Source organism: Ammospiza caudacuta, chromosome 6 (assembly GCF_027887145.1).
Source record: "Ammospiza caudacuta isolate bAmmCau1 chromosome 6, bAmmCau1.pri, whole genome shotgun sequence".
Taxonomy (NCBI): Eukaryota; Metazoa; Chordata; class Aves; order Passeriformes; family Passerellidae; genus Ammospiza; species Ammospiza caudacuta.
In genome coordinates, this window is record NC_080598.1 from 32,564,448 (window position 1) to 32,585,341 (window position 20,894).

Here is a 20,894-nt window from a genome sequence, read left to right on the forward strand (position 1 = left end):
GCCGGGAGGCGCGGGCTGCAGCTGAGGATCAGCTGCTGAGGGAAGCGGGGAGGAGCCAGCGGGATCAGGAAGCGGCGGAGTGTCTAACACCTCTCTGCCATGGCTGGCTAAAGAAAAATCATCATAACCATAACAAGGGGGGAAGCGGGGGAGGGGAGGCGGCGGCGGGGGAAGGGGCGGCGGGGGAAGGAGCGGCGGGGAGCGGCGCAGGCGGCAGCATGAGGAGGAGAGGCAGCCGGGGGGGCAGCATGCGGTCGGTGGTGGGGTTCCTGTCCCAGCGGGGCTTGGAGGGGGACCCCCTGCTCACCCACGACTTCCAGCGAAGACGCCTGCGGGGCTGCAGGAACCTCTACAAGAAGGACCTCCTGGGCCACTTCGGCTGTGTCAATGCCATTGAATTCTCCAACAATGGAGGCCAGTGGCTGGTCTCAGGTAAAGCGAACGCTCCCGTCCCTCGCCCCCTCCCGCCACCCCCTCCCCAGGAAGCATCTTCCTCCCCGGCCGCCTCCCCTGCGGCCCGGGGGAGGGAAGCCGCGGCAGCGCTGCTCAGAGCCGTTTGCCAAATCCACCGGTGCCCGGGAATGATGTTTTCTCAAGTAGGGATCTAAAATGGTTGACAGGTTTTAAATTCTACTGTTATCGGGGGGGGAGCCCTGGTCAAAGTTTTTACGAGAGTGTTTCCCGGGCGCTGGGGGTGGGAGCTAGGGGTGCCCTTTTATTTGATGGCTCGCATGTCTTTCCTCCTAAAAGAGAATTTTCTTATTTTGGGGGGATGACGACGGGGGAGAAGAAGCATCCCCGCGGCGCTCATTGTGGGCACAGAGTGACATTTGTCAGCGCCGTGCCCCGGGCCGGGGGTCAGCAATCGCTGCCGGGGGCGGGCGGCGGCCCCGAGTTTGGCCGGGGGGGCTGCAGTACCGCTCGGCATCGGGCGGGAACAGGATCGGTGTGATCGGGGGACTGGTCACTTTGGGGCCACCCCCACCCCATCTTCTTTTGGGGGAGGGGAGTCGGGTTTTGTTTTGTTCCTCCTCCCTCCCCTTGCAGGGCGCGTTTGTGAAAGAGGGGGATATATTTGTGGTGATGGTTTTTGGCTTAAGGTCCCCTCTGTAGCCTGCCCGGGGCTGAGGGAGCCATAGGGGTGGGGGATGCTGTCAGGTAGGAGGGAGGCGAGGGCTTGACATCAGCTGCGACACCGAGGACGGGGAAAAGCTCTGCACCCCCATCCAGGGAGGGGCTGCAGGGCTCGGCGGCCGACTGACCGCCTCCCCCCACCCCAGCAGCGCTTGGTGCAGGTGCCTCTTCCTGCTTCCCCGCCTCCGGGCTCCGAGGGGCGGCAGGGGAAGGAGGCAACTTGAGGCCGGGGCCTGGCCGGGCGCTGCAGGCCGCGGTCTCCTCGGGCGGCTCTTAGCGACAGGCCGGGGAATCGCGGGCCGATCCCGCCCGCGGTGCCCCAGGGGCTCGGCCGCTCAGGGGTCGCGGCGCTCTTCTCCCGCCAAGCCCTCGGACCCCGCGCTCCTCTGCGAGGGGACAGAGACCTTCAAGCGGCGGGGAGGGACCTGCCGGCCCCAGAGGGACCTCTCGTATCGCGCCGCCCCGGGCAGGGCAGGGCCGCCGAGCGCGGTGTCCATTGCAGGCCGCGGTCGGGGGGCGTTGTGTCCCGGCCGCCCCTCGCCCCCGGGGACAGCGGGCTGCAGGGAGCGGCCCCCCCTGCCCTGCTCTCCCGCGGCTGGGGCTGCCCACAGGGGCCCGGCAGCAGCGGGAAAGGCCCGATCCCCGTCGTGTGGGGCAGCTGCTCTCGGGAATCGCAGAGGTCCTTGGCAGCTCTGTGCAGAGTGGTCTCGCTTGCCAGGGGGTTGCTGACCTGGTTATTAACCGAGGGCCTCGGTTTTGCCTGTCTACCTTGTGAGCAGCGACAGGCTACTGAGGAATGTGATGAGGGCATGGCTGAGCAGTGTACTGCCTTGCCGTGGTGTCTGGGCAGAGGTGAAGTGTATCACACAATGGTATCAGTAATAACTTCAGAGAGCATTCAATAAAAAGTTTTTGTGACTGGTTACTTTTAAGCAAGGGCAGAATAGAAACCCTGTATAAACATGGAGTGGAAGCTGATACAGTGAAACCTTCCTAAATTTAACATTCTTACCTGAAGAAACTTCAAGCATATTTCCAGTGATTTCTAAGTCAGTGTCCGTGAAGGATCTTAGTGTTACAGTTAGGGATTCTTTTATCTTTATGCACATGCTGCTTCTGAGATATGCATCCATTTAGCTTGTGAATATATGTGTGTATACATACATACATACACACATATATATATATGTATATAAACATGAGTGTGTATTGGAAAGGGAATGATGATTCACCCATTCTGAAGTTCCCGATTGTCCCAGTTGTTATACTGGTTTGTACTGGTCCTTCTCCAGTAGAAAGTAGAGCGATGCATTTTTACTTATTAAGTGCTACAAAGAACTCAAGTGTGTCTGCTTTTTTTTTTTTTCAAATTATTTTCCATAATAAGTGATGGAAACACCACTAGTATTTTCTGTTCTTCTTGCTCAAGAAGGCCTCAGGATATACTTTAGGTCTTGCCATATCATCAATGCACTTACCTATATTGACATCCATTCTTTAGGCATAAGCATAAACAGTCCAGGGCTGAAATGGACTTTTAAGAATTAATTTTGTTCAAACTGCCTTAATCAAGGTAGTTGCAGTGAAAGAATGAAGGCAGAGTTCACATCTAGTGGATATCTAAAAAGTATATGTAAAAGGAAGGCTTTCAAGCAATGTTCAGTTTTCTATTTCCTAGCTTTTCATAGAGCTTCAGAATGTTCAAAGAGGGTAAAGTTGTCCTCCATATGCAGTATTTACATGGTGCTGGAGTTCTACTCTCCTAAAAAAAAATAAATTACATGTGCTAGCAATACACAACTTTGGGACAACCAAGAACAGATGATCTTAAGTCTGACCTTCTACTGATGCCCTGAGAAAATGAAGAGCTCTAATTATGCTAACTTTCTTTTTAAAAAGTTTCATGCTGTCCATGATGACCATAATATCTAGAATGCTTTATGGGCCATAGCAACAACATGCAGGTGCTTTGTGCTTCAGACAAAAACAAGAATCTAAAAGTCAAAATATTTCTGGATACTCTGTAAAATTGCACACCATTATAAGACTAAGCTTCATTAAAATTATACTCAAAACACTCCTCTTAATAAAGGCCATACTTGGTCCTGAAGCTCTGAGAAATAGCAACAGCAGGAAGAAAAGCAATGAGGACAGGAGGGGTGTCAGCAGCCTCTACTCTGAAGTTTTGTAGAATACTTGCTTCTAAAGACTTCCAAATACAGGTAAAGCCTTAGAATCGGTGGCATGAGGGTCTCTCATCCCTCCAAATAGTCAGCATAGAGAAGTAAGGATGAGCTGTTGGATGCTTCTAACTGCATGTATAACAGCCGAGAGATTCAACAGCTATATTGGAGTGCATGAAAAGGGAGAGTGCAAGCAGTCTTTTCAGTTGTTCAGTCTTAAGTAATCTGTATATTCTTAAACCTAGAGAGTCTCCTTTGGCTGATTGACTTGTTAACAACATAAACCTTGTTAGAGCTGTTTGAAGTACAGCTGATACAGTGCTTTCATGGTGGCTGTACCAATGCCATTGAAATCCTAGCCTGCATCCAAGTTAGTGCTGTTCTCATCACTTGGCTGGAATACTTTCCTTGGGTACGTGTCCCACTTGTTTGGGGTGTTTTTGTAATTTTTTTTTTAATGTGTCTCCCAGAAGCAAGTCTGTAATGCTAATGATTACTGTTTCAGTAAACAATTGAAGCTGCTTAAACAGGGTTTGTTATTGCAGTTGCAGATAATTTTCCTATTAGGATTTTTGAGAGAACTTTGGTGTGGACAAAGCAGGGCCTCCAAAAGCATGTTTGAAACTTTTTAGTATCTTAACTTCTTGAAATTTTGTATTGGAAAGTACATGTTTAATAGTATTTATTTTTGTTCATAACCATGTTTCAAAGTAAAAAATTTGAGGTCCACAGATTGAATTGGAGGCCAGGCTAGAGGTTCTTTCTGTGCCTGTGTGACACCTCAACAGTGTCACTTTATAGAGGGGAGGAAGGGCAGAGATTAATGTTTTAGAACAGGGGTGCTAGAAGAAGGGACTGACATAAGGACAAGAATTTTTAAAAATTGAAATAATTGGAAAGAGAAGGTAGACACACAGGAGAAGATGTAGTGTGAAAAGCATTAAAAAAACTACCTGTAGAATGACACAAGGGAAGAGGAAAGCTTAACATATAAAAAATGTCCAAGTGGGTTGAAATTGGTTAAAACTTGCTTCTGGATGGAGTTGAATTATTCTATTGGGCAAAACATGTCTTTGCAACACTTTACATACTAGATGGTGTTTTTAACAGTTTGAGAAACATGTGACTGTCCATGCATGGAAATTAAAATTACTGTGTAGTGGTATGCAAGCAACTGCTTCCCTCACATTTGCCAAGCATCTCCTGCAATTTGACTTCTTAAAACTCAGCTTTACTTGGTCTGTGTAATAGTCTTCCATCCTTAGGTTTGGTGGATATGTTTTCCTGTTTGTTTATCTGACTGTCATTTTTCATGCCTGCTATCTTTTATAAACATGAGTATCTTTATCAGAGCCTCCCACTTTTTTTTTTTTTTTTTTCATACTTTAAACTGCATGTTCAAGATAACTTCTGGGAAGTACTGTAATTTTCTCTTGGCTTTTTTCTTTTCCTCCTACCAGATAATGCAAAAGTAAATAGCTGCTCTAAGATCCTAAATTTCTGAGGGTGCTAGAAAGTATTGGAAATGCACCTGTCATTTAGTTTTTACATAAATCTGAAGGAACATGAGCCTAAAAGGGGAATGAGGTGACTTTTGCTAAAGTTGTGGAGTTTTACTTCTGAATAAGGGGATTGAGTATCAAGTATGTTCTAAGGAGGAATGCTCTGATCTTCGTTTGTATGAAACAGAATTCTGTGTGAGGAGAGATATTAAGTTCAGTTACTACATCATGTTTTAATTAATGTCTGAGAAATTATAAAATTTCTCAGGAAAGATAGGATCAGGCAGCAATAATTTCAGGAGATAGGAGTTGAAATTCAAGTTAATTAAGATACATTACATGGGGAAAAAATGTCACGTGTTTTGAGAGGGACAAGTACAACCCAAAGCATGGGAATAAAAATGGTTGACTCTACAAATACAGCATGGAGACTAGCCCATAGTCATGTAGAAAAGGATCCAAATGTATATACAAATGTATATTTATCACAACATAAGTATGATCAGACATGACAAAGCATGTGAAGTAATCCTGCTGTGGTGCTGTTGGGGCCTCAAATGGAGTGCTGTGCTCAGTTTTGGGCACTGTACTTTGAGAAAGATTTGCCCAAACTGAAAAAATTCAGAAGAGGACATGAATAATGATCAGATGCCTAGAAAAATGAAATCGTGAAAGAAACGTCCATTTAGTCTGCAGAAGAACAGCTGAGTAGAAATGCAAGTCCTGAGCTGCATAAAGGTGGTTTTAATTATTATTATGTGAAGTTGTAAATTCTTTTTTTTTGTCTAGTGGGAATAGGATGAAGAAATGGTCTCAAATTGTAGGAAGAAAGATTTTTAGGATGCTGTTTGATCTTGCACTTTCTTTTCATCCTGCAACTCATTCACTTATTTCTCCTCTTCATTGTTTGCACTGTGGCACTTTTCGTAATTTAAAGCCTGAAACTGGTATAATGGAAGCATCTGATCAGGGGGACAGAATAGGTAGGGAGAGGTTGTTTGTCTGTCTGCTGCTTTTCTGTCAGGTCAGCTTCTTTAGTTTACCCTGTGCATGGATGGCCGCTGAATCTGGTGGAGGGGAAAGTAGCAGGAGCACATGGCAAGGGGGAGTGGGATTATATGTAATGTCAAACTGCACCCTCAGGCTTGGTATTATAATAGGCTAATCTGCCTAATGGCAAGGATAATGAAAAACTGAAATAGGCTGCCTGAGGAAGGTATGAAATCTACCTCAGCAGTGTTTTTCTAAGAGCAAACTAGAGACTTTTCTTCTGGCAATAATTCTGACGGAGCCTGGCCTTTTGCCTTTGGCCAAGGCCAACTAAGTGATCATCTTCTTGAAATACCATCCAGTCCTGTTTTCTGTGATTCATGCAACTTCTGAAGTAGATACAAGCAATAAGACTAATCTTTTATGTTATGATTTAGAAGTATTGCCCACTTGCCATGAATGTTCTTTTAGCAGGTGGACTTGGTATATAGGAGATAAAGGGGTGTTGTGGTCTTGAGCTTTGTCCACGATCAGCAAGGTTAATGCACTTAAAAACTGCAGTTTTTCAGTACTGACTGGTATGATTTTGAAGTGCTTCTGTTAGCACACAGGAGCTCAAGTGTGTTTCATGGGCTATGCAGATTCTGTTTGGACTAGATTTACCTCTGGCAAGGGTATGCTCTGGCCCCCTTCAAACTATTCTAGGTCTAAAACGAGTAGATTTCTCTTGCTGTATCTCTGGTTTTGAAAGTTTCTACAGGTTTGACCCTGCTCCTGTAATGAGCACTGAAGTACTTGACTAATTAAATACTTTTAAATGTGGTTCCTTTCTGTAAAATAACTGTAGAATGGCATTGTGTAGTTCTTAGCTGGGTGACACAAACTTTTACTTTTCAAATTGTCAGTCATACAGTCCTAAAACCATTGTCAGTCATACAGTCCCAAACAGAAGCTGCAAAAATAAGGTGAAATTGAAGCTATTTCCACATTATAGATGTTGAACTTACTGTTTCTGGCACCATGGACTGAAAAATTACAAATTCTCTGTGGACTTTCAATTTCCAGAAAATCCACACGTGGAGCCTTGCTAAGGTATTTGAACATGAAGCCATATATCCAGATGTTCCAGATATGATCGTTGTCTATGCTCTATATTATTTTAAGAATGTGGCTTCCACTTCAGTTATAGAGTTGATGAACATGCACAATAAATTCACCATAAATTGCGAGCACTTTAATTAACCTGCATTTGCCAATCTACTGCACAGAACAAATGCTGCAGACCTGAAGTTTCCTATAATTCTCAGACTTGTAACTTATGTTGCGTAATATGTATGTAGTTTGTGTCTGATGAATCATAGTTCCTTTCTACAGAGCATAAAAACTATATATTTACATTTTCTTTACTTTCTCCCTGTATACCTGTCCATACATGTGCACCTCCCTCCTTTCTTCCCTCTTATGGGAAGAGTCAGGTTTGGGTGATGGAGATTGCATTTGCTGGTTTCTGTCACTTGAGACTTGCCTTTTCTTAGGTATTATTTGTGTGCGACTTAACACAGATTGTTCTCTTGTGTGAGGATGTAGGGATTGCTGAAGTGTCTTGTTTGCCACAAATCCTCTGTGGCCCAACACATTGGGTAACTTTTTGTTTCTGGTGGAACTGCCCTTGAGTCAGAAGTATTTCTAGAATAGCTAAATTGGAATTAGAAGGGAACACACTTTCAACACAGTAATGTTATTATTTTGTTAAACTTTTATGTCTCAGTGAAATATGAGAGGAATAAAACTGAGGAGTGAGCAGGTGTAGAAGTTCCCAAAGACAATACATAGAGAATACATAGATGGAGGAGGGACAGCACTGCATGAGTGTGGAGAGCATTTAAAAGCTCCTAAGGTATGGAATGTGCCTCCACCAAAGTTTCATGGAAATCTAGGTGTCTGGTAGAGGGAGACATTTGTATTCAATAGGAAAAGTAGTTTCCCAGGCAAACACGTACTAAGGAACTTATAAAATAGTAGGTAGTGGCAACTTTTCACACTATCAAACACTTTTCTGCACAGGTTGCAAATTATCCTGCTCCTACCATGCTGTATGTGTGCTGGGAATCACAGTAATGCTTGTTTTATATAGATATCTTAATTATTTTGTTTTTATCTGGACAGTGGTTAGTGGAAATCATTATGAGTTTACTGTTAAAGTGAGACACCAAGATGGCTATGCTGTTAGGCAGGAAGATGTGTAGACTTTTGCAGTGGTTTTGCAAATTAGTTTGCTATGGTAACAAATAACAACAATATGTTACTATGTTTTGCCCTGAAATGTCTTTTCCAGAAGGCAATAAATGAAGTCTGATAGAAGCAATGTTGGCATTCACCTGTGTTAAATGTTGCTTAAATATTTTTTCAGGGAGTGATAGCATTATGACGTGGTGGTGGGCAGCTTTGGGAAGTAGTTATGTTCAGTGTGACAGTTACTTCTTGATCTTAACTTGAATATTGTGGTCATATGTTTCAACACTCATGTATTTCTATGTCTCCTTATTATAAGCTCATCTGTAATCACTAGAGTGCAAATACAACTTTCTCTCCTATTTCTAGACAGAAAGGAATATAAATTTCCAACAGTTTAGTTGACCATAAATTACTGTGAGATTTTTGGATCCATCAAATTTGACTCGTTCTTAGTAGCTATCAAATGCATCACAAATCTTTGTATCATGTACTCTTGTTTGATGTGTGAAGTACAAAATCAGGAGGAGGAATGCCCAATTTCATGGAGCATGGGTAATCATAACATGCTGCTGTACTGTCTATCAAAGTGTCATAAAATCTGTTAGGAGACTCAAAGGCTGAGAGACTGTTTACTTGTAGGATGTTTGACATAACTCAGTTCCACAGGAAAATTTCTTAATAGCAACATATGATGTGAAAATTCTGAGAAATCTGATTAACGGTAGTAATTAAATCTATTTATGCATTTACTTGTTTTGTAAGTAAGCAGCAGGCCAAGAAATTTTGGTTTGGGTTTTTTTTTTTTTCTTTTTGATGCCTTTGTCCTCTGGATAGCAGCTCAAAAGACTCTGAGTTTAGGCTTTTGCTTGTGCAAAGAATAAGTAAAATGCTTTAACTGCAATCAGCATGTTTCTGGTGTCACTTTTCAATTCTCATGCCATACTCTTTCATTTGTTATAAAAGACAGATACAAAAAATATTTTGAGTCTGACTTGGAGAAACCTTATTCAGATTTTGCAGGTATTTAAAATTGCTGCTGAGAATGCTGACCACTACAATAGTATCTTGATTTTTTTTCTTTTACTAATAAATAATAACTTAATGCAGTTGAAGCACAGTCTAATATTTATTTCATATATAGTGTTTGCCATACAGAGAAGGAAGCACTTAGAGCTCTGAACTGAGAACTGCATGTAGGCAAACAATTAGGAGTACAGCAAGATTAGGAGTAAAGCAAGAGATTTGAACTTCCTTTCCAGGTACTCTCTTTGTCAGGATTTCACCTCAGAAATATCTGCCTTAACCTTTACAGGTCAAAAAACTGGTGTAACTGTGTGTGCTGAAGACTTCTGAATGCTTCAGTATTTTTTTTTTATCTTTTATCAGTCCTGAGGCAACCTATGCCATGATGGGTTTGCAAAGACTGCTGGAGGATATATGGTTGTCAGTGAAAGGGGGAAAAAGTTCATGTTTTATGAATAACACAAGCAATGCTGGCAACAAGGAGTTGGTGTAGAAGCATATGTGGATTTGGCATGTAATTCATCTACAGCTTGCCATGGAATTTTACATAGCAGTAAATTTCTGAGTTTCCAGGTTGCTATAGGTTGTCACTATGTGTTGGCAGAATGGCAACTGTTTAATTCAAACTTTTCCTGCTGATTGCTCTGTTGTCATTAATTTTAATTGAAAACCTGACTGCACGACATCTTAATGTAAATGTGTGCCTATATATCCAAAAAGGCATACATTTTTTATGCTAATTAAGGTTTTAGCAAAGCTTTCTATGAATAGCTGCAGAGTTAAATAATTTGTCTATAATCAATTTACACATGGCTCAGGCGGTAATGTATATTTCCTTTATTTCTTCCAGGAGGGGATGACCGCCGAGTCTTACTTTGGCATATGGAAGAAGCCATCCACTCCAGAGTCAAACCAGTTCAGCTGAAAGGGGAGCATCACTCTAACATCTTCTGCCTAGCTTTTAACAGTGGCAATACAAAAGTGTTCTCTGGAGGTAAGGAAGGAAGAGCACCCCGATTTCACATGAATATGTATTGTGAATGCCTTGGAGTAGATGCCATGAGGGAGTGAGTGAGATCTTGCCCCATATGAGATCTGGAAGGTGTTCTTAATCAGCAATTGTAATTTTTTTTGGGAACAGGGAATCCTTTAGCTAGCAGAACATTTTCAATTTTGTCATGTGTTTTTTCAAACCCTGATGTAAGCTCATCCTGTCTCAAACCATCATCAGAATCCTGGGTCCAGTCTTCCTCTACTTGTGCTAAAGACTGTGGAAAACATTGTCTTTGTTACTCCCTCTTAACTGTACTAAGAGCAGACCCTGCATTCTCTCTGGCACCCAAGCCTGATGCTTGAAAATCTTTTCTGCTACTGTCTGATTTCAATGCACCCTTAGATGGCTCATGAAGGACTATTGCCATCTATTGGTGGCTGATATTTTCTTAGACCCCGTTTCAGTTCTTACTGGTAAGCCTCTGCCTTTTAGAGCTGTTGGCACATTGGGCTCTGATAACCTTTGATGCTCTCATTTCTTTTTAATATAAATCTACTTTTTAATAGAAAGTATAATTCGGTCTGAAAACTAAGGTAAGGGAAGTGGACATATACTTGTTCCGGGGAAATAGTTTCTGTAATTTAGGTCCATTTCACCACTTGATTTTTAAAGTGTTGTGAAAGGCAGGAAAATTGAATTGCGAAGAAAAAGGCACAAAAGTGTCGATGCAGTCGAGTGCCATTTTCTGCTGTACTTCATTTTCATGATCTAACATGGTCACAGAATAGGTGACAATTTGTATCTTTTGTCAGTATGTCCATTAGCATACAGCTAGACTTACTTTGGGTACTATGAGACTCCTGGGTCAAAGCCCTTCATTACCTTTTTGACTCAATATTTGTGAACTGTAAATCCATGCTAGAGATTGATTCTGAGTGCATGTGAATGGTGGAAGCTTCTCATCATACAATGTTGTGTTAAAATTATAATATCCCTTAGAAAAAGACACGACAAAGCCTAAGCTGGTGTCAAATTTCAGGGATGAAATTATTCAGTTATACTTCTCAGGTGGAATAAACCCCTAGACTGTCAAATAGCGATGCCTATCTTCTTATTCTGGGGTCTGCTGTTTGTTTTATGAGAAAAATAGCAGTACATGCTGTCTTCAAGTGAATATATCTGCACAAGTGATTCCAGGGAATTCTGGGACAGAGTCTCTTACTTTAGTTTGAATTCAGACAAATGGAACCTTACATGAATATTCAAGGAATGAAGAGTGCCAAATCTTGCTTGACCAGCTGGAGTGGTATTTTTTCATGTCCAACTCAGCCCTCTGTCCATTGGGCTTTGCCGTCAGAGGCTGCTGTTTTCACAGGAAAGGCAGAAGAGTGTTGTGATTGTACCTTGTTACTGAAGTTAACACCTGCAGTTAAAGATTTATATAATTGGTTATGGTGGATTTTTGCTAAGATGCCAGGTTAGATGAGCTGTGACAGCTGATGCACAGAGAAACTGGCCGTTCTCATATCTTTTTCCTCCTCCAGTTTGCATAAAAACACTGTGCCTCTGCCAGAAATTATTTCCATTGGAGGAGTCAGGAACTCTTGCATTTCCTCCATCAAGATTCAGTGAGCTCATCTGCAAGGGCTAAGAGTCTGACTCTTGGATCCCTTGTAAAGAGTCATTTTGCTGCATGGCTTAGATGTACCATCTGTTTTATCTCTGCTGGTAAAATGGGGCTAGCTATATTTATTCTCTCAATTATGTTCTGGGAGATTCTTAAAAAGTCTAAAAGAATTGTGGGTTCTAAGATCTACTGACTGTCACACAGTCACCCACACCTGAGTTTGGAGTTGTATTTAAATCACAGAAGTTGGAATACTTAAAAAATAATACCTAAAAACCCACAAAACTAAAAATTGGCATATGTAAACTAGCACAAGTCACATGGAACTCAATTTATTCTGTAAATAAATGACTGCCAATGATTAATGACTGAGGATCTGATGACCTTTCTCTAAAGCAAGTCTTGATAATAAAGGAGAAGGGATTTTCCACTTCAGTACAAATTGGATTGTATCCAAGGAATTTCAGAGCTCTTTGCTTTGAAGGAGCAAGCACCCCATGTAGCTGTTACAAAAATGGAAGGCAGGAACTGAGTGGACAATGTTTTGCATGTAATCTCTGGAGGGAAAAACTGTCCCAAAAAAGTTCTCATTTTTGGAGGATTTTTTTGCCCTTCTCTGTCCACACACACTGAGAGTACATCAGCATTTGAAATGTGAGATCCCTTCCTAGTAAACTACATGGACTTTTTTTTTTAATTTGCACTTAATGTTAGGTATATGAAAAGCTGAAATTACCCTACAGGAAATTGAATTTGCTTTTTTAGTGCTTATATGATAGATATGGGGTTTTGGCCACCTTAATGTGCTCCTCTGTATGTGCTCTGTGGTATTTCACTCTTACAAGTTTAACTGAAGGGAATGGCAGATTCTTCCTGTCTTTCTGATTGTTATAACTGCAGTTATCAAAACAAGAGAGATTATAAATGACACAGTTGTGTACACAACTATGACCCAGTTAGTCTCAATGAAGAATGAATTCTTCAGTGTTAAAGTAAAAACAGTGTAAATGGGAATCCCCCTCTGGGTTGAACAGCAGTGGTGTTTTCTGCAGGGATGAATCCTTACCAGAAGCATCCAGTTTGTTGTTAGATTTTTGTCATCACTTTCTCCTCCCACACACAGAACAGAGGAAAACAGTGGTTATTCCACTCTCATTCTTTCTTTTCCATTTTGGAGCTTGTGATGGAAGGGAATTTGATCCCATGATGACTGGATGCCTGAAACCAAACAACTGGAATGATTCTTTTGTTCATACTGGATGGAGACTGAAGAGTGTCTGTTGGAGGAAGTTTTGTCATTGGAGAAACTGAGCTGTGTTTTTTGCTGGTGAAATACGTAGGCACTAGAGTAGTTTTACTAGGGATAAACAGTGTGTAATAATATATAATGGGCAGTTCTAAATACAAATAATGACCAAAGGACCCTTGCACTTAAATGACTTGTTTATTGTACCATGGAAAAGATGAGCTACTGCAGTAATCTAAGGCTGGCACAATTTTACTAGGAGCCTGGGCAAAGAGGAAATGGTTGTAGAAAATCTCATACCTCACTTGTCAAAGAGAAACTTTCTCATGTTTCTCTGTTGAGACAGAGTACAACCGAAATATGTATGAGACAAATGAAAATTAAGTCAATTGAGCATTTAAGAATGTTCATAACATGAAATCTTGCTCCTTCTGAACCTCTGTCTTTAGTGTGCATTAGGAAAGCTTCACAACTATAAAGATATACAGAGCATAAAAATATGACTTTGCTTTCTGGTTATGTTTTTTTTTTTTTCTGAATTAAATATAAAAGTGTGTGTGTGTCCTTAAATATTTAAAAGAGGAGGTGCCAAATTTAGGTAATGAAATATTCATCACATAGACTAAAAAAAAATCTGTTGTTATAGCTTGAAAAACTCTGCATGAGCTATTGGAATTACCTGGTGGCTGTGACCCTCTTAGCCTGTGCAAATGGGGTTAGTTTCCATTGTATTCAATTGGTGTGATCAAAGTGGCAAGATTGTCTGGTTACTTGGTTTTGGTTTTTTGTTTTGTTACAGAAAAAATTACATTGCCTGCCACGTTCATGCCTTCTCAATGGTTGCAAAACCCTGAGTGCTGGCAGTGTTATCTGGCAATATTTGATCTGGGAGCCATATGCACGTCATTTATGACATCCCTTTTCACTTTTCGCACTCTTTTTATGGAGCATCCTTTGAGCAGGAAGAAAGATGTATTTTCACCAGAGTTTAAAGTCTTCTGTTGCTTTATGTAATGGTCTTTATTGCAAATCTCAAACTTAAGCTCAAACTGGACAAAGAATGATAAGTAACATATTGAAATAGAATTATTTGTTGAGCAGTAGCAGATGAAACAGGTTGGTGCATTTGGTCATGACTGGTGATATCACGTGGAACCTTTCATATAACTGAGCAGGGGTTAACCACGTAGCCACTGAGCTGGTCTTCTCTGTTTCAATATTGGTTTTGAAATTGTAAATTTTTTTTAAAAAGTGGTTTGGGGTTTTTTCACAATAATGCTTTTTAACCACTAGAACATGGTGTTAATTGCTTATATTTCTCTTTTCAGGCAATGATGAACAAGTTATACTCCATGATGTTGAAAGGTAAATACACTGTGTTTCCACTGCTTCAAGAACTCCTTTAATGTCAACTCACTGGAGGCATTTTCTGTTTTAAATTAATGGTTTAGGAGAACCATGTTTTAATACTGAAATTTGTTTTTATTTATCTAAATTCATAACTGGAATGAAGTATTTCCTATCACACCATTTTCTTTTTCAGCACCTGGGTTCTGTATTATTTTGACCTCAGGAAAGAGAATGATTATTAAATATATATGATCTCCTGCAGACAGCACAGTAGGTTCTGAGTAGATTATTCTGGCACATAAACAACTGTTGCCACATACAGACTTCTTGTTTCTCAACAGACTCACCTGACCTGTGTTTAAGATGGCTAGTGCTTGGCCCATCTAACTTCCTTTTTAAACTTTGGATGCAGCTGCCTGATTCCCCACACTGACATGCAGAATATTGCTTTTGGCACTTACTTTCTACCAAAACTGTAAAACAGCTGGGAATTGGGCTTTGTTGTGCTACATCAAGATTAGGCTGTTATTCAAAGTATAATTAATACAGTAGTGGTAATATATTGAATTGGACATCGTGTCTACTGAGCTTACTGCTTTTGAAGTAAAAAAAACTTTAGAATTTTGGTCTGTACTAATAACTTCTACAGATTTAAGTGTTGACCATTGATTTAACATGAACTCAACAAAATAAAGAAAAAGCAGGAAGAATATGTGAGAATGGAGGTATAAAACCTTACATTTCTTTGAGTTTCCTGAGTAACATAATATGGACTTAGTTCTTGATGTGTTTTTCCAAGCCCTTTGCATTGAATTGTTCAGTGTATACCTGCCTTCCATCCATCATGCCTCATGTCTGCATCTTGCATAAGTCTTACATGCAAGCTGGCAAGCTGGGCAAAAATAACTTTATCTTCTGTTCTGATGGTTTCTCAGGAATATCATTGTTTAGGGTTTGGGATTGGTTTTGTTTTGGTTTTTTTTTTTTTTTTTTGTTTGGTTATTTTTGGTTGTGTTGGGGTTTGTTGGGGTTTTTTGTTTGGCTGTTTTTTGGTTTTGTTGTTGTTGTTGTTTTCAACTTTTTAGGCCTTTTGGGAGGGGTGTTTTGTTTGATTTTTTTTTGGGGGGTGTGTATTTGGTTTTAGGAGAGTTTTTTTGTTTGGTGTTCTGTTTTTCTTGTTTTAATTAAGTGTAGAAATGTCAGTTTTAGAAGCTGGTGTTTATTGTGTTCTGACTTTTTAAGATTCTACAAGATCTTTGTAATTTTTGCTTTTTTATATAACACATTTTTCCTGATGTGTCTTGTTTGATGTTTTGACAAGTCTTTTTGATATGTGCATATTTTTAATATGCTTTTGTTATTAGTTTGTTTTTTTTTTTTTAAATATGCTAAGTCCAGTTGTAATCCATACAGAATTCCTTCCTCTAAGGCTATTTTGTATGATCTTTTAAAAGAAACCTTAGTAGACCAAATTCTGATTGATTTCTATGGAAAGTTAATCTCTTTTTCATGATAACACTTGATCTGTCAACTGCTTTTTTGTAACTTTAAATGGCTTTTTCTGTTACTGCTTTCTTCCCCTTTTTTATTAATGATCCCTGAGATAGAGTTAGTCTAGATCTGCTACTAGAAACATCATTTGCCATGTGCACAAAATGCTGATTTTATGTGAGATCTCTTTGGTGCTGTTTCCATGAGATATAGGGATAGTATATATAGTTTTTTCCCCTGAAGAAATAAAGGGGTTTTTTAAAGGAAATGAAGCAGTCCCAGAATCTTCTGATTTAGTATTTCAGTTTTTGACCTCTCCATACCACTATTCCAGCTTTTTAGATGATCTGAAACATTGGGAAAAGACTGGAGAATGTGCTTTTTCTTTTTTAATAGCTGTGAAACAGCTGAAATCTAGATATACTTTTGGGGGAATTATTTTTATTTTGTTGTTTTTTTGCTGTTCTTTCTACATGGAAAAATATAGGTCTGGTCTATCCTGAAAAACTAAGAAAACTTACTGAAAAAGCCATCTGGAAAGTTGCTCTTATGTGAGCTTCAATTGAACTTTTGGACAAAACAAAAAGCTATATTAAAGAATGAACTTCTGTCTTTTCCTTTTTACATTAAGTACTAAAAATTTACTCCAGAGGTCCCAAGGTTTCTTTTCCTTTCCTATTACATCCTCCCAAACTTAAATCTAATGCATCATGTGTTCCGCAGCCTCTTGCAGTATAGGAAGTTTTTAATGCTTGGGTTTTATTTTGAGATTTTTTTTCCCCTCATAGCATGAAGTCACTATGCATGGGTATTTTGTTTGGTTTTTACTCTAATTAAACACAAGGGTCTTCTTATGAAATTACAGGAACTTTGTCACAAAGTATTACTAGGTAGATAAAGCAGTAAATGCTTTGCTTTCTAAAACAATAGCAAAAGAAGGAAGAATGACGATGTTGTGTCTCTCTTCCAGCACGGAGACCTTGGATGTGTTTGCCCATGAGGATGCAGTGTATGGCCTGTCAGTGAGCCCAGTAAATGACAACATCTTTGCCAGCTCATCAGATGATGGCCGGGTCCTGATCTGGGACATCCGAGAGTCTTCCCATGGAGGTGAGATCTCTAGAGGGAAAATAGAATTGATTTAGGCAGAATTCAGGTAAGGCAAGGAAGAGAAAAGTTATGTTTATCTGGGACAGTTGATACAGTGAGTCTTGGAGAAGGGTGAAAGTGAGGCATAATTCTTTTGGCCAGTGACTGGCAAGCCCTAGTCCTTACAGTTCTGTTATTGTCTTAAATGAGTACTTATAATTTTTATTAAAAATAGTGTTGAGCTGCTCCCTTCAGAAACATGTTCATACTCCAGTGTATAATAGCTGCAATGAGCATAAGGAACAATAGAAAAGCAATCCCCCCACTTTTCATTAAAATGACTTAGTGCCTCATTAGTTTAGCTCCTGTAATTTCTCTTTGACAGGCTGAAAGGCAACTTTTGATATCTTAGAAGAAAACCGTGGTGCCAATCTATTTATAATAAAGGTAGGAAGGAAAGCACCATTAATTAGTGACTGATTAGTGAGTTATTTGACTAAGGAAATATACACAAATTTAAAGTTTATTTTAAAACCCAGCCCCTTTGGCAATCTGATGTTTGTCTCTCCACTCAGCTGATGTAGGTCTTTGCTTCTCAGTGGGGGCTGCCATTTTAATAACACAGCCTTTTATGTCCCAGCAGGATTCTGATTAGATGATGCAAACATAGAAGGTCAGTTTTGGTGTTAAACCTCATTTGGAGCTGCTGGTCTGCCAGCAGCTTTCTAATTGAATTTCTAGCTGAATTTCTAAAGCCTTTGGGCAGACTGGCAGGACAAAAGTTGGCTTCTTTTCTTGTTTTTACTTTTGACTTATGTCTATGAATAACATCATGAAGCTTAATCTGTGGTCAGAGACCTTTGTTTTCATCACTGCTAAAAAAACACTAAGAAGGAAAATGCCTGATGAAAAAACTTGTAATAGAGCATGGAAGGAGCAGACAAGGAAATGTTAATTCAGACGAGTAAATGTTAATTCTGTCTCATTTGCTTGATAGGCAGTGGTTTCAGAAGGTATTGGTAATTTGAGAGGGTTGCCTGTTTAACCATGTTCCTATGTGGTAATGAGGGAAATGAGGAAAGAAAATCACATAGCTCTGGAGGTGCTTTTGGGGCTAAGGGTGCTGCACTGGTGGGTCAGACAGGGACAAGAACTGTCTCCCTAGCACATGAGTGACACAGGAATTGCACCAAAGCAAACAGTGAATGGGAAAGTCTGGCCAAATCCCTGGCTCAAAATAGAGATTGATTCTGGTTTCTTAGTTGATTTAAAGAGTGGCAGCATGCCACAAAAGATACAAACAAGGAAGAGAATTAGACTGTGCTTAAAGCTGTAAAGCACACAGAAGCAGAGAGAAGGTAACAGAGTCAAGGCTTTTCCCCACTCTTCATGGAGACAGTATTTTGATGGAATAAATAAGGCAGAATAGCAGCCCAAACACAGTCTTATGAGAGGGAGAGTCTGAGTGAGCATGTTTTCTACTCTGTGTGTGAACAGCAAGAGCTAACTGTTAACGTTTTTTTTATGCAAGAGGAGCACCCTTCTTGTCTGCTAGTACAGCACTTAAGAGGTGGTAGGCTTCTTTTCCCCAGGGTTAGCAGCTTGCTTTAAGCTGAGTTTCACACAAATTTATTTCACTTCTTGTAATATTATTCTCCCTTAGAAACAACTGCTGCTACATTTATGGTTTGGGGGGTTTAATCAGCAGGGGCTGTGGAAACTCTCAGGGATATATTACTAGGAAGCTTTCAGAAGCTCCTCCATGTATAGTCTTTATCAGATGAGCATTTGGTAATAAACCTTAAAAAGATTCAAGTATTTGATCTTTGAATAGCTAGTTTTAAACTCTGATAACCTTCCATAAAGAAAATGGTGTCTTGAAATTCAGTGTGTGTCCTTTTCCATATTTAGACAGAATTAATGTACACGTGGGTGGATTTTAAAACTTCAGGTTTTATATTGCTTTGGATGTGTCAGCTTGAGAAGTGGTTTGAACATGTCTCCATATCTTCAGATCTTGTTATGCTATTTCCATACTCAGCTGCCAAACTCCTTGCATTGAACAGTTGAATGCATTGTTTGTTCTTATGTCTGAAATTTCAACTTTTTCAACAGAGCCCTTCTGCTTGGCACACTACCCATCAGCCTTTCACAGTGTGATGTTTAATCCAGTAGAACCCAGATTACTGGCTACTGCCAACTCTAAGGAAGGTGTGGGACTCTGGGATATTCGTAAACCTCAGAGGTATGATCTGGCTGACCTTGTTTTATGCTGTGTTATTTCTTTCCCTTGGGAGGTGATGGCATGCTGCTTCTTTTTTAATTTAAGTCAGTATATATGTTAGTAAGAAAAGATGCACAACAAAGTTAATAGCAATGTTGTGTTGTTAATAAATTATTTTGCATAATTAATATTCTTCCTCATACTTTTGATCTAATTTGATTTAAAATTGGGCTAGATCTTCAGTGTTAACGTAAGTGATTTTTAAGGTAAGTCAAGGCTCCAAAGCTTGCTTGGCTTCACCACTGCAGATTAGCTTGGATTGCTGTGTCAAGTTCTCATCATTGTATTTAGCACTGTCTTGGTACTACTGGAAGAAGCTGTGGTGCCACTGCCTGCTTTACAGTTTGTTTTTCATGCCCAGCTCAGTTTTTATTGGCTGACTAGAAAGTGTGGTCAAAGCAGCTTTTTACTCAGTGCTTATGAGTTTCACATGGCTTCCTGAGAGATCCAGACATCTGTGTAATCATTTGGCTGTCTAATGTGCTTCCAGATATACATAGAGTTAAAATTAAGTTAAGAGAATCAGGTTGCAGTTTGAAATATGGTTAGACTGGGTTCTAAAGTGGATGTATACAATGTCTGGTACCAGACTTTGGTATGCATGAGAGATTAAGCCTTTTCAGTCTTTCAGATTGTGAATGTTCATTTTTCCATTGTAAAAATCTGTGGTGGGTTAAGTCTGGCTACATGCCAGCTGTAACATAAATGAATGCAGGTGTTAAGTCTGCTTTCAGCTATCATTTTTCTGGGACAGCCATTAGCTCTCCTCCTTTGCTTGATCAGAGATATGTCCAAAACACAGTGAGAAGGGTGTATACTTGGCTTGGGAAAAGAAAATGGCTCTAAATCACTCTGCTGCCACTGCAGATTTTTTCCCCATGAAACTCTCAGGAAAGAGGACTCTTCAGAATGATATGTGTCCTGCTAGTGGGCTGCCAAAGTCAGAGTCTCTCATATTTAAATAAATTATGCTGGATTTTTAGTCTATTTAAAGTAACAGAGCATTTGACAAAACTTCTACTTGTCTCTGTAGATCTAATTTGCTAATCTAGAAAGCTGGAATTTGTTTTTTAATGTATTTGTGGCCAATTCACTTTGTCATATGAGGAAAAAGAAATTAATTTTAGATCAGTAAAGATACAATCCTCATTCTGGTGAGGAAGTGGAAGCTAGAATTTACACATCCATCTGTGTATTTCAGTTTGTTACAGTCTTTTCTGGAGAAAATACACTTAATTATCAGGGGGTAAAACTAGTTCTTGTTAAAGATAAAGTAATCCACATAATGCTGTAAGTATTTGTGGTAGACTGCATAAAACTGAGGTTGGTATGTGTGGAAGTTTGTGAATATTTTCCATATTTGTATTAATAATAAAGGATGCTGTAGTTGCAGGTAGGATCTGCCAAAAACACTTTGGTTGGTGAGTTTTATAGGAAGAATGGGTTAAAGAGCCCTGAAATTCTCCATAATCTAGGCATAAACAGGAAACTGCCTTTGTAAGCATGGCACTAGCACAGCAAAGGAAGGCTACTGCATCAGATGCTTTCCTCACTGTCAGAAAGGTCTGCTAATGGTAAAAGTTCTTGCTTCTCTACATGTTTGTAGCTCTCTTTTATATTGTCTTTGGTATCCAAGAGAATGTATTTCTTCCTGAAGTGTAGGAAGGATGAAGGAATAGAAGTTTTTGAGGGACATGATTTGAGGGACAAGTATTTATTTGATTGTTAAATCTTTGCTGGGATTGT

At 40.0% G+C, this 20,894-nt stretch overlaps 1 protein-coding gene across 1 annotated transcript in view; it reads left to right on the forward strand.

The window, feature by feature from the left end:
- The first annotated feature begins 218 nt into the window (after window positions 1-218).
- The window catches only part of DCAF5 (DDB1 and CUL4 associated factor 5), a 67,028-nt gene continuing 46,352 nt past the window's right edge, over window positions 219-20,894 (forward strand). The window contains exons 1-5 of the mRNA XM_058806561.1: window positions 219-432; window positions 9,918-10,061; window positions 14,263-14,299; window positions 16,746-16,885; window positions 18,980-19,109. Coding sequence (XP_058662544.1) covers window positions 219-432; window positions 9,918-10,061; window positions 14,263-14,299; window positions 16,746-16,885; window positions 18,980-19,109 — 665 coding nt within the window. The remainder of the gene's footprint in view (window positions 433-9,917; window positions 10,062-14,262; window positions 14,300-16,745; window positions 16,886-18,979; window positions 19,110-20,894) is intronic.